Genomic DNA, 12,362 nt, shown 5'->3' on the forward strand with positions numbered 1-12,362 from the left:
CGTCATTCGCACCCGTGCTTGTACCTACCTCCTACCTCCTACCCATCTGCCGAAACCTCTTAAACTACTACCTAAAAACTACCTCGCAGCTTATAAGATACCGAATTACTCATGCATCAACCTACCTTAGGTACGTATTTAGGTACCATTAAAGACAGATATCTAATCTACCTAGGTACCTAGTTAAGCTGAATAAAGCCGGACTTTTAAGGGTCCTCTTGGCGGTTCTAAGTGACTCAAGCCTCCCCCCAAATCTGGGCTAAGCGGATACCCATTGTTTTGATGAGCACGAAAATCGTCCGTAATGGCAGTCGTTATACATATCTTAATTCTTTGTTCACTTTGGTCTATTGCCTCTAATTTTTCAAGATCCCCTACCGAATCCCATGGTTTGCACATACCAGACGGGCAGATTTACGCCGTACCGAAACATCAAACTGTACGAAACTGTACGATGATATCTTATCTCCCTTTCTTGTCGGGCTAAGCCAAGCCTCCTATTCTTCATAATTGTTGCTGTGTGGACCCTCACATGAATGGTGGAAGCTTGATAGGATAGCCGCCATTCTTAACCCGGAACACGGAGAGCAGGAAGCTGTACATGAGGACCAAAATAGCGCCCCAAACAATAACCGTGAGTTGTTGGATCTTGGGATCTCGAACCCTCGGGGCTTTGACAGCTAAGGAGATCGTAGCAAAGGAGAGAACGCCGTCTAATCACGTTAGCAAATCGACAGTAATATCAAATCCAGATGGTTTATATACTTACATATAAAAGCAACAATTTGCGTTTCGAGTCCAAATTGATTTTGAAACCCGGCGGCAAAATAGTTGATGCCACCGCGTCCATCGCCGGCGACATATGGTACCTTACGTATCTGGTTGAACATGTGACCACTTGTGAACATGAGAATGCCAATCAAGCTCAGACCTGCCCAGACGTTTCGATTCTGAATGACAGGTAGTATATACGGCCAAGCATTGAAGATGACACCAGCAATGCCCAGGCTCGCGACGATTGATACGATCCATCCAATGTAATTAATTGGTCGGCTCACCGGCGGGTGAGGCCGGTCAGGGAGGTGGCGGGCAAGCCATTCATGAACCTTTTCGGCAGTTTGGGGACTGTAAACATCTTAGAACGGAATTCGTCATATATCAACAAAATTACCTACCCGCTGAAATCATAACGAATAGCTTCGACGGTAGGGACAGCATGTGAACCAGTTGTGGGTTGGAAAAAGAGTAGCACAGGTGCTGATTGAAGGCCCAGCTATGTTTATAGAGTAATTAGCTTCCGAAGTTATACGTGGTTGCTAGAGGTTCACATACAGATATAAATGTCTCCCTTCCGTTGGAGAAATCAAGAGTACCGAAAATCAAACGAGATTCGCCATTTTTATCGCCTTTAATCCAACTCTTTGCCAACACCTCCCACTCAGGCTGGAAGTCGGTGCAGAGCTGACAGCCAAAGCGCGCATCCAAAGCAGTTAACAGTACGGCGACCGAATAGTCTCGTGGGACCGACGTAAGCTTTTTGTAGGACGAGTCAGCAAGCTTCAATGGGGAAAAAGCTTGGGCTTTGGCATGAAATTCGCTGAATCGATCGACCGAGGACGACTGCTTCGCAGCGAGGGACCCGAAAGGAAGGGTGACTGAGAGGAGAAGAGATAACCAGCGCATGTTGACGATACTCCAGAGTATACCTCATATAGAAGAGAGCGGGACCTGGTTTTGAGAACGCCGTGCTTTCGCACACTTGACGATTGGGAAGAATGGGCGACGTTAGCAAAAGCACTAAGTCGACGGCAGCTTTGGAGTTCTAAATGTGTCCTTAATTGATTATTGGAGTTATGCAGCATGTACATAGGTACCTAACGCTTATGAGCAGCGTACCTATTATTCAAATCGATAAGGATGATTTAGGTAATTCTGAATGCAGGGGCCGCGTGTTGCCAAATTGCTACACCTATTAGATGAAAGTTGCATCATCGATTGTATACCAAAGTGGGTAAGGTACCTAGATTAGGTAGGAGGTACCTAGGTAACCTCAGTTCCACTTGCTTATTGCTTACGGGCCGACGGAAATTCCCTACGCTAACCCCATTTCAGCACTTTGTTGACTTTTTCGCTTTCAAGGTCGCCTACCAAACACGTTCGTTGCTCCTCCGCTTAAAGTAACATCATAACCTCACCTCCTCTTTCTTATTCAAGATAGAGCACCCCTCACATCATCGCCACACACACACATACACACACAACCTCCAATAATTAGATCTTGCTGGGACATTGATTTAATTTATTATTCATATTTGACTTTGTTTAGAGATCAAGACGCGTCTATCTAAATGGGTAGGCTTACCAAGGCTACTATGGGCCGCGAGGTAAAAGGAAACATAGACGCTGATAAGGTACTTTAACGGCTCTTTCTTGCTCATAGAGTATCGCTGACTTCTGTTACCTCACTCAGCGGCAAGAACTACTTCATGACCTCGAATTGAAACACCAGATAAACAATAGCAATACTGAACTCCTAATCAAAGACGAGGATGTCCGGCGGTTGCGAGTCCGAATACTTATGCTACGAGACGAAAACACATCACTGCGCGACCAAATAGCTCTCAACAGCGACACAAATACAAAACTCTCGGCCCAATGCAATGACCTGAGCTCTCAGATTGAAGCCAAGATGGATGTAATTCGCTCACAGGAAAAGCAATTACGGAAACAAGAACGAGAGTACAAAAACTTGAAGGTAAACAAAACATATTAATGCGCAATAGGAAGTCGATCTAAGTACTAATTCTGGGCTCTAGGCCGAACTCCAAGCAATGAACAACGCGACGCAAGATTCCGCCAATTTACTTGCTGAGAAACTATCACTCAGTCGCGAGTTGGCTGTTTTGAAACCCGAGATCGACCACCTCCGATCGCAAGTAAACCACCAGCAGGCAACGCTGGCTGAAAAATTAGCTTTGGAGCGACAAGTTAATACTCTTGAGGTTGAACTTGCAAACGAGAAGAAAGCTACCAAGAGAGTTATGCAAAAACGCGAAAGCAATGACCGGATCGAGGATGAGCTCCGACAGAAGCTACGTGAAACGGAGAAGAAATTGACTGCGGAGAAGGCGGAACGCGAGCGACTCGAAGATCAGCTTGAACAAGAGAAACGAACACACCAAATTTCCCTACAGGAGCAGGACAGCACTCGAGAGCTAGAAGCTGATCTTCGAAAGAAACTCCAGGAAGTCCAGAGACAACTAAGGCAGGAGAAAGACGATCGAGAAAGACTGGAAGAAGAACTTCAGACTACACAACTCGCGGCGAAGAAGGCGCAGAAAACCCAATCAAAGAATAATGTAGAGGATGAGTTACGCGCCCGAATTGAGGAACTTGAGACAAATATAGAATCCCAACGGAAAGAGAGCGCCAGGATTCGCCGGGAAAACCAGGAGTTGCTATCTGAGGCGAGCGCACGAAGCGACCAGCTTGAAAAGAAGGTTGAAAAATTAAAGACCAAGCTGCGTGAAACCCAGGAACAACTCAAGCAGTGCCAATCGGACCTACGAAAGGCTCAGCAATCGCGCCCTACCATTTCAGACGACGGTACCAAAGTCAATGGGCGGCCACAGGTTTTCCGTAAGAGAAAACCCCAGGACATAATTGCGGAGGAATTCACACAAATTGAAATCCAAACTCCGGGAGCTGATGATACCACAAAAGGACGAAAAGCATCAAAGAAGCGAGGTTTAGAGCCAAGTCTTGTGGGCGAGAAATCAATGTTCTCTATCACTCCCTTCTTAAATCGCACCAAGAGTATTATTGAAGATACGCCCAAGGCTGATGATGAAATGCCGAATGATTCGATAGTCGCTACGACCGAGACTGGAGCTGCTGAGCCTACAACAGCAGTCTCGGAAGCTGCAGAGGCAGAGGTGACTCGGGAAGAAACAACCTCCCCGGCCCCTGCTGAGAGTGAAGAGCCAAAGCCAAGTACCAAATCTCGTGGTAGACCTAAGAAGGTTCTCGGTGAAGCGCCATCTGCTAAGAAAAACGCACAGCCTGTGGCGAAGAAGTCGGTCAAGAATAAGGGCGGTCTTGAGAAGGTGGTGGAAGAATCTAACGACAAGGCTGAAGAGGGTCAACAAAATGCCACAGAGCCTGGGGAGAAGACAGCAACTGTTAAGTTCAATTTGGGTCTCCCCCAGGACGAGAGCATATCATCTAGCATACCCGGCGATGTACCTAAGAAAAAGAAGCGCAAGGTTCTGGGTTCCACCAAGACGTTGTTTGATGAAGAGGAAGGAGAAGAACCGCTATCCAGAAAGCCGGGCAAGATTCAGTTAGGTGGCAAGAGGGCAGTAAATAAAGCTTTGCTCGGGGTGCAAAAAAGTGCATTCACTGGTCCGGCTGCGTTCTCGCCTTTAAAGAGAGATCGTAGAGGTGCTGGCGCTAGTTTCCTGGCGTAACGTACGGACACCAGGTTTCAGGATAACGGGATTTCAAGCTGGTAACGGATGGGCCAAGTTTGCATTTATCGGCGTTCTAGATTGGTCATGTCATGGTTTGGCGTCTGGAAAAGGGTTACCTTATAGGGTCGGGATAGGTTTACGGTTGCATTATTAGGTCAATAGGAATAACACATTTTCTATGAATAGGTGCCTAACGTGTTCTATATTTCTCGATGGGAATTATCACGTTGGAAGTAGTGACTTCCATTCCCGCTGGATTAGATTCTACGAAACGATATAAACGGTATGCGTTGGGATTCAGGTACCCAAGGTTGATAAGTTGTACGTTGAGGTTGATGCGTTTTTCAAAATTCAAGGTATACGGAAATGACCCGATTTCTACGCAGCCTTCGGCTTTTCCCAAGTCCCCTTAACGCCGTTCTCGATCATAACAAGCCTATCCTCCACCCAGTTCCAAACCAAAATAATTGTCGTACCCGGGCCGGCTACAACCGTAGCAAACGCAATGCCTAGCACTGCCTTGATTAAGTCTGTCGCGGTGGGCTTTCCGAGTATCCGCAGAACATCGTAGGTAACAAGCCAGCACCAGAACAGTGTGGAGCCAAATGCGCCGAGGAAGTCAACTTGGAAGATATAATGCAATCCCAGGCCCATGCTGTCCTTCCAAGTGGCTCTATTCGGTAGGAACACATAACTGAGCGAGAGCCTCGGGTCGTCCGATGTGAGACAAGTGTAAAGCAAGCCGACATGGGCGATGGCCGCTACGAGTCCGGCGGTCAGGTACACCCGCTTGAGGTGTTTGACATCGCCGTTCTTGGCGACCGCAGTTGGAGAAGACGAAGGCACGAGGAAGGAGAAAACGGAGATCAGCACGCTGACGATGATAGGGGCGGGCTGCCACAACGCCGTCAGGTACTGCGCTCTTTTGGCGTCGTCCCATGGGTAATACACGGCGACAGTTGGGATGAGGTAACCAATAATTACGGCGGGAAGCAGCGACACCGCACGGCCGGCGGATAACTCTCGGCCCTGGAAGAAATACGCGTCATCCCTGGAGGTGACCACATACGCCAAGTAATACAGGGGTGCAATGACCGCCGCCCCGGTGAGCTGGTACAGAAAAGCAGTGAAACCAATGCTACCCCCCGAAGCTTCCGTTAGTTGGAGTCCGATAACATTGCTCACGTCTCCGCGATCAAAATGTAAAAAAAATATAAAGAAAAAAATATAAAAAAAAAGCGAATAAGGAGAAATAACGATATCGGGTAACGACTTACAAGCTAACAGCCTTCCAAGCATTCCTCCTCCGACTAGCCTCGACGCCCCAGACGCACACGACGGCGAACCACTGCAGGAGGAAATACGCCTGCTGGGCGTGGACGCCGGGGTCCCAGCGCGCGGAGCCCTCGAGGAACGCGACGACGAGGAAGGCGAGGACCTCATCGACGGGGCCGACGCCCGTGAAGCGCGTCTCGAGGGGGGTGCCGTTGCCGAAGCGGCGCGCCTCGACGACGGACTGGAAGTTGACCGGCACGCCCTGGACCACGGTCTCCACGCGCATCAGCCAGGCCGACAGGGCCGACAGCCCCGCGAACGAGAGCGCGAAGAGCCCGTTGAGCGGACGACGCTGGGTCTTGGGGGGTGGCACGACGGCGGCGGGCTGGGAGGGGGTACCGCGGGGGGGCTTTGTTCGCGCCATGATGATGATGAGGTTTTGCTAATAAGATACCTACCTAATGGGAGGGGAACAAGTACGTAGGCAGATACGTATGTACCAAGTAATGTAGGTATTAGGAGAGAGCTTTATGGGAGGTGAGCTTATTATTTATGTAGGTACATAGTAGTGTGGTAAAATCTTCAAATTTCGGAGTTAATCGAAGGATGCACGGAAAGCCACATATATGTGTGATTATCTAGGTAAACTTGCATAAAGAAATTCGGGTCAGTCCTTCTCCGAATCCTTCCCCCCTTGTATCTATTTATTTTATTTTTTTTCCTTGCAAGCCGAAAGCTCTGGATAGCGAGATGAGAGCTGTGGGCGGATTACTTTAAGTACCTCTCTAACCTTAGAAGCTCACATCTATCTTCTACATCAATTTAAATTTAATGTAGGCTATGTATCATATTATATTATATGACATTATATTATCTTATGGAGGTACGTATGTAGAATCTATATAACATCAACTTGAAAATTGAAGGCATCTGCTTTTATTAAACTGGACAGCTGAACAAACTTCCAGTAGTGGACAAGGTCTTCATCTGTTAAGTGAATACATCCGTTAACTGGGTAACTGATGTCACACCCAACACGGCCGTCCGCGTATTCGTTTCCGTATAATTCAATACCCCAAGACGGCGAATTTTCAAAAATTAGCACCGTTCAATTCTTGATTCTTGTTTGATATCAACCCATTGAGGTTATCCCGGTTATTGTTTATATCATCGCCGAACGGACATGAGATAACGTATTAATTATCGTTACCCCTCTGAAACCCACAGCGTTGATGCGGGTGTTGGCCAGAAGAATAGCGGTGCCTCGTAATGGAGGGCTCCTAGCAGCGGCCGCCGTTCCATCTCCCGGAGTGTTCAGTCTTCTCGCGCAACCAGCGCATGAGTATATACGATGGTCCTCGTCTACGTCCAGGTGGAAGCAGCGCCAGTTGGCTGACCATTACACTCGTGAGGCTAAGCTTCAGGATCTCAAGAGCCGTGCTGCGTTCAAACTATTCAGTGTAAGTTCGCAGCTCCATCTCGAGATATGTTGATCAAAGCTCATCTAGGTCCTTTTTTTTTCTTATTTTTTTAGATGGACGAGAAGTATAAGCTGTTCAAAAGGGGACAGACAGTAATTGACCTGGTAGGTAATTTTATTCCTGGTGTCTCACGATGCTAAGCAATCTAGGGGTATGCACCGGGTAGTTGGTCTCAGGTATGAAAACTGCGAGTTTCTTTTTATAACACTAGTCACTCATTGACCCTAGGTCGCCCATGATCGTACAAAGCCAAAAGGCCGCGTGATCGGAATCGATATTATCCCGGCGCAGCCGCCTAGGGGCGTGTCAACCATCCAAGGCGATTTCTTGTCTCCGGGCGTTCGCCAGCTCGTGAAGGATTATCTAGTCGAGTTCGCGGACCGAAGAAATCCGTCTGAGCCAGACGTCGAAGACTCAGAGGAAGGCATGATCACTGATAGACCGAGCTACATCGATACCGAGCGTGCCGAATCAGTTGAGTCCAGCCACGAAGACCTTTCCCGAAACGGGGAGAGACTTGTTGATGTGAGTACTTACCTAGGCATTTATCCGCTTATTCGGAATATACCACTGCCATTAGCTCGAATCTAGGAGGCTGACTTGGCAACAACTAATAGGTAGTTCTCAGCGACATGTCAGAACCCTGGCCACAAATCTCTGGATTCACTGTCAAAACGTTAGCTCATGCATATTTCAGGATGATGAACACGAGCGGTATGAGTTTCCGAGACCACGCGGGTAGCATAGTAAGTTCAAATTTATCCATATATATTTTATATCGCGTATTTTACGGCCGGGTATTTACTCGAATCTATAGGACCTCTGTCTTGCGGCCTTGCAATTCGCAAGCGACACGCTCAAGGCCGGTGGCCACTTCGTTTGTAAATTCTATCAAGGTTCCGAAGACAAAGACTTGGAGTTGAAGCTCAGGAAGATGTTTGAAAAGGTCTATCGCGAGAAGCCCGATGCCTCAAGGAGCGTATGTTATTCAAAGAAGGGGTAGTTTTGCTTTCAATAGATACTAACACGGGTTACTTAGGATTCGCGCGAGGCATACTTCGTAGCACTGAAGAGGAAGGACAATGTTACTCTCTCAAGTATCGAAAATAGCTAAACTAAGAAGGTTAAGGCTCTAAATATAATACACGTGCATATTATGTTTGTATAAGAGTGTCACATTCTAATCTGTCTTCCTTTTCAAGTTTGGTAATGGGTCTCGGTAGGTTCAGGCATCATGTTTTTAAAAGGTTAACAGTGAAAATATGGAAGACTTAAACGCATTATTATTAGCTAACAACTTAAAAGTACCTAAGTGACTTCGAGCAAGTTAAGAGGCCCCCAGTTTAGTATCGCGAGAATCATTTACTGGTCCTTCCCCCAAGAATGATATCTTCACATCGCAACGTCCGCTTCTGTCGTTCCTCAGCCCATACGACGGCTCGCTCCTCTCTAGCAACAGAATCCGGGAATGTTCCCCATATCCTGTCCATAGGTCACATTGCTTGGGGGCAAGCAGAGCGTTGTGCTTTCGTTGGTCTGTATCACGTTCATACCGAAGAATGTCCCTTCCGACGTTAGTCAAGAAGCCAAGTTCGTAATGATTATAATACATACCGTTGATGCACTGGCAAACTGCATTGTTAACGCAGCAGTGCGGATCTTCGAAAGGAAAGCACTCAATACCAGCAGCCAAAGCAGCTGTGATGTTGGGGAACGGCAACTGTGGGAATTTGGCTGGAGGTCTTGCAAGAGCAACGCTGAAAGCTGAGGGTGTAACGATACTCAAGAGAGTGAATGAAAGCATCTTTAGGTGATTCCTTGCGATTTCTGAATCGGACGACCACCTAATTGAAACAAACGCCTTTTTGTTGTTGTTTTTTTCGGCTTAACACCAGATATATGAGTCTAAGGTCACCTATGTAGTCCAAGGCATTTGAATCTACATATACCTGCCTGAGAATAATCTTTCCAAGTCTACCTGCCTAGGAATACTCTTATGAGAAGCGAGTGCCTGCCTAACTAATGTCATACGTCACACGGTTGCTCCCCTCAGTCTTTCCAAGATCGCGTTGTAAAACCGTAGGAAGCGGCTGTAACCAGGGAAGCTGCTTTATACCTAGACCACATTCAACCCTCGCTTGCCGAAGTAATATTGACGGAAGGAGGGAGAGATGTAGGTGTACTTGCTATTTTAGTATGTCTACTGGTAGCAGAAGTCGTATCCAAGCTTTATCATGTTCCTCGCAAATCTCTACCCTCGTACGATACCTACGAGAGAGGCGTTTCATTTACAACCTTCTAGCTACTTCATACTACTCTTTCAAATCACCACCCATCTTCAATTCTTTCGTTCAAAACTTTACTTTCGTTAATCACCCTCTTTGGTTTAGTTTCTTGCTCTCGCTGGTCGTTCGTTGGTTATACCCTCAGACCATTGGAAAATGTCTCTCGAAAAACACGTCTGGGGCTTTGATCCCGAGACCCAGGCGGTATCCCCTGATGAATTACACGAAGTTTGTCTAGACGACGAAAACAAAGAGATCCCTGCACCTTTACTAGCTGGCAGCCGACCTGAATGTCTCAAGAATGCCGTCCACGAATGTGTGTTTGTTGCTCTTGTCGCCTTTGCCGCAGCCACGCCCGTCTTCCTCCAGCGTTCTGTTGTGGTTGTGGCTGGACCTATATCCGCAGCCTTACAGATGACACCAGCTCAGATCGCGTGGGCAACGGCAAGCTCAGGGTATTTTAATCCCTAACGGTGCTTCTTGTGACTCCAACTCACTGGTTTACAGTTTAACGACGGGGGCATTCTTACTTCCATTCGGATACATCGCCGATACTTGCCCTGTTTTGCCTCGAAAGACTCTTCTAATCGTCAGCTTGGTGGTTTTCTGTCTACTTGTCTCATGTACATCCTTCTCGCCAACTGGGATTGTTCTTGATATTATATCTGGCTTGACTGGCATCGCTTGTGCGGCGAACGTTCCTATTGCCGTCGGCATACTAAGTCTTGTCTACCCAACGCCATCTCGCCGCAAGAATATTGTATTTTCTTCCTTCTTAATTGGCACACCTGCGGCAACTATCATCGGTGGGCTCGGCTCTGGCGCCTTAGCTCTTGAAGTTAGTTGGAAGGCCCCGTTCATAGCCTTGGCTGCTCTATACGCCGCGGTCTGTGGGCTTGCTTGCGTATTTGTCCCGAACGTCTCGGCGCCTGAAAACGAGGAGAAAACCGAAATACGCATTATTGCCGAGCCGGAAGCATTTCCGATATTATCGATTGAAGCACCCAAGAAGAAATCCAAACTCTTGCAGTTTGACTGGCTAGGGCTATTTCTACTTGTCACAGGTCTTCTCCTATTTACTGTCGCATTGACTATTGGCCCACAAGGTCCAGAGCCATGGAAGACACCGGCAGTAATCCTACTCCTCACTTTGGGCGTGCTATCTCTTGGATGTTTCCTTCTTTGGGAGAATTTTACGAAAACGCCTATGATACCCCCATCAATTTGGGAAAACTTGACAGTGACTTTGGTAAGACCTACCTACTTCAAACTTAACCGTGAGGCATAACTAACGTAGAGTGAAGGTGATTATCTGTACCATAGCTGCTGCTATGTCTTTCTACTCTCAGCTGTTCTGGGTCTCTTTATTCATGCAAGATCTTGAGGGCCTGAAGTCGTTCGACGTTGCTGTACGGTTGCTACCACAGGCTCTTGTGGGCCTAGTACTCAGCCCTCTTGTTGGCCTGATCATGCATAGAGTCCCGGGAACAGCGTTGTTGGCAGTGGCAGCTACTTCGCTCGTCCTGAGCAATGTTCTTCTCATATTTTTGCGTCAGGGGAGCAACTACTTATTCTGGATATTCCCGGCTATCATGTTGAGTACCATTGGGATGGATTGGATTATGAATGTTGGGTCTGTGAGTACTTTCACGTATAGTCCCAAAAAATCCATGTCTTGACATCTAATAAAACCTTTATAGCTTTATATTTTATCGTCTCTTCCATTGGAACATCACTCGGTTGGTGCTTCTCTGCTTCAAACCACGAGCCGCCTCGGAGTCCCTCTCGGCATGGGAGTTACTACTGCAATCTGGTCATCGTACGATGGGGAGCAGGATACCAACCCTCAATTAGCGTATACCAATACGTTCATAGCCACCACGGCATTTGCAGGAATTTCTCTCGTTTTGGTTCCATTCATTCGGATTGGACGACAAGGCCATTCAAGACATGAACTATTAGAGTCAAAGGACGACGAGCTCAAGCCGAGAACTTCCGTCCCTCAACAACCGCCACCTAGTCCACCACGAAATCCTCGCACCGACAACGGACACAGACCAAGCAAGCGATGGTCTCCTGTCGATACATTGGCCGCGTCAGTTACGAGTGAAAGACAACACACAGCGGCTCCATCAGTATCCTCGCAATCATCTCGTAGAAGTGAGGATACCTCGAATACCAACAAAACAAACAGGACAACCATTCGACGAGGATGTAGCCCATCCGAAAGAGTCGTCTGGGTTGTCTGTGAAGAGTGTGGCACAACGAAACGCCACAATCAACCGCGTACCACCGTGGGCGATCCGGCCCGTTACTTTAACGATCCTGCATTTGGCAGCGTAACCAAGGATACCAATCAGACGAACCCATATGGTGCAAACGGAAATAACAGCAGCCAGATTCATCACCATCACTCCCAGTCTCAACTTCCTAGACCGTATAATGGGCATCGTCGCTTACCACTTGTGAACCGCCAGATCCTAACACATCAAATGCTGACACAGGGCTTTCGGCCTTGATGGTCTCGGAGTAAAGAACACTCGCTCAGATATAGGAGCGGATTTCTTTTTTAGAAATTATTCCTTCAAATAGCCCATGCGTTTCCTAGGGTAGAAGGGACATTTCACTTTTCTAGTTGGCGAGTTAGACTTTGAGAATAACATTCGTAGCGTTTTGGCTGGGTTTAAAGACCCTCTCTTTGGACTTTTCTTGGGAGCCTCGCTGTTAGATCAAGAGTTCATTGCTCTTACCTAGGTGGTGCAACTAATGTGGCATGCAAAAGCATGTAAATGTCCCTAGATCCCCGTTGTGTAAAGTTAGAAGGCATATATATGTGTGTGTACTTTGGT

General features: G+C 47.4%; 6 protein-coding genes across 6 annotated transcripts; 3 read left to right on the top strand and 3 right to left on the bottom strand.

The window, feature by feature from the left end:
- Nucleotides 1–340: 340 nt before the first annotated feature.
- Nucleotides 341–2,290, bottom strand: F4812DRAFT_468320 (uncharacterized protein; the record flags this gene model as incomplete). The annotated part of the gene is made up of 5 exons (XM_047938762.1): nucleotides 341–713; nucleotides 770–1,125; nucleotides 1,176–1,273; nucleotides 1,333–1,655; nucleotides 2,254–2,290. The coding sequence occupies 5 exons, from the start codon at nucleotides 2,288–2,290 to the stop codon at nucleotides 529–531; spliced, it is 999 nt and encodes a 332-aa protein (XP_047786202.1). The 3' UTR covers nucleotides 341–528.
- Nucleotides 2,239–4,655, top strand: F4812DRAFT_444836 (uncharacterized protein). The gene is made up of 3 exons (XM_047935536.1): nucleotides 2,239–2,411; nucleotides 2,471–2,755; nucleotides 2,817–4,655. The coding sequence occupies exons 1-3, from the start codon at nucleotides 2,349–2,351 to the stop codon at nucleotides 4,467–4,469; spliced, it is 2,001 nt and encodes a 666-aa protein (XP_047786203.1). The 5' UTR covers nucleotides 2,239–2,348; the 3' UTR covers nucleotides 4,470–4,655.
- On the bottom strand, nucleotides 4,645–6,333 carry F4812DRAFT_444839 (uncharacterized protein). The gene is made up of 2 exons (XM_047935537.1): nucleotides 5,750–6,333; nucleotides 4,645–5,610 (listed from the first exon to the last, which is right to left on the bottom strand). The coding sequence occupies exons 1-2, from the start codon at nucleotides 6,169–6,171 to the stop codon at nucleotides 4,851–4,853; spliced, it is 1,182 nt and encodes a 393-aa protein (XP_047786204.1). The 5' UTR covers nucleotides 6,172–6,333; the 3' UTR covers nucleotides 4,645–4,850.
- Nucleotides 6,334–6,335: 2 nt separating this feature from the next.
- On the top strand, nucleotides 6,336–8,401 carry F4812DRAFT_225767 (ribosomal RNA methyltransferase MRM2). The gene is made up of 8 exons (XM_047930481.1): nucleotides 6,336–6,630; nucleotides 6,716–7,207; nucleotides 7,282–7,332; nucleotides 7,378–7,404; nucleotides 7,457–7,753; nucleotides 7,846–7,974; nucleotides 8,046–8,207; nucleotides 8,268–8,401. The coding sequence occupies exons 2-8, from the start codon at nucleotides 6,980–6,982 to the stop codon at nucleotides 8,340–8,342; spliced, it is 969 nt and encodes a 322-aa protein (XP_047786205.1). The 5' UTR covers nucleotides 6,336–6,630; nucleotides 6,716–6,979; the 3' UTR covers nucleotides 8,343–8,401.
- Nucleotides 8,402–8,677: 276 nt separating this feature from the next.
- F4812DRAFT_463219 (uncharacterized protein) lies at nucleotides 8,678–9,032 on the bottom strand (the record flags this gene model as incomplete). The annotated part of the gene is made up of 2 exons (XM_047938174.1): nucleotides 8,678–8,793; nucleotides 8,843–9,032. 2 exons carry the CDS (start codon nucleotides 9,030–9,032, stop codon nucleotides 8,678–8,680), a joined length of 306 nt encoding a protein of 101 aa, XP_047786206.1.
- Nucleotides 9,033–9,669: 637 nt separating this feature from the next.
- Nucleotides 9,670–12,032, top strand: F4812DRAFT_468322 (MFS general substrate transporter; the record flags this gene model as incomplete). The annotated part of the gene is made up of 4 exons (XM_047938763.1): nucleotides 9,670–9,968; nucleotides 10,021–10,762; nucleotides 10,818–11,150; nucleotides 11,214–12,032. 4 exons carry the CDS (start codon nucleotides 9,670–9,672, stop codon nucleotides 12,030–12,032), a joined length of 2,193 nt encoding a protein of 730 aa, XP_047786207.1.
- Between the last annotated feature and the right edge of the window lie 330 nt (nucleotides 12,033–12,362).

The sequence above is a fragment of the Daldinia caldariorum genome (genome assembly GCF_022478825.1).
Source record: "Daldinia caldariorum strain CBS 122874 unplaced genomic scaffold F4812scaffold_23, whole genome shotgun sequence".
Classification (NCBI taxonomy): domain Eukaryota; kingdom Fungi; phylum Ascomycota; class Sordariomycetes; order Xylariales; family Hypoxylaceae; genus Daldinia; species Daldinia caldariorum.

Coding starts and splice junctions, on each gene's coding strand:
- F4812DRAFT_225767 (XM_047930481.1), top strand. CDS start 6,980: ATGCGGGTGTTGGCCAGAAGAATAGCGGTGCCTCGTAATGGAGGGCTC. Junction 7,208..7,281: donor CTGCGTTCAAACTATTCAGT/GTAAGTTCGCAG, acceptor TTATTTTTTTAG/ATGGACGAGAAGTATAAGCT. Junction 7,405..7,456: donor CACCGGGTAGTTGGTCTCAG/GTATGAAAACTG, acceptor CATTGACCCTAG/GTCGCCCATGATCGTACAAA.
- F4812DRAFT_444836 (XM_047935536.1), top strand. CDS start 2,349: ATGGGTAGGCTTACCAAGGCTACTATGGGCCGCGAGGTAAAAGGAAAC. Junction 2,412..2,470: donor GAAACATAGACGCTGATAAG/GTACTTTAACGG, acceptor TACCTCACTCAG/CGGCAAGAACTACTTCATGA. Junction 2,756..2,816: donor GAGAGTACAAAAACTTGAAG/GTAAACAAAACA, acceptor TCTGGGCTCTAG/GCCGAACTCCAAGCAATGAA.
- F4812DRAFT_444839 (XM_047935537.1), bottom strand. CDS start 6,171: ATGGCGCGAACAAAGCCCCCCCGCGGTACCCCCTCCCAGCCCGCCGCC. Junction 5,611..5,749: donor GCTTGGAAGGCTGTTAGCTT/GTAAGTCGTTAC, acceptor TTCGGGGGGTAG/CATTGGTTTCACTGCTTTTC.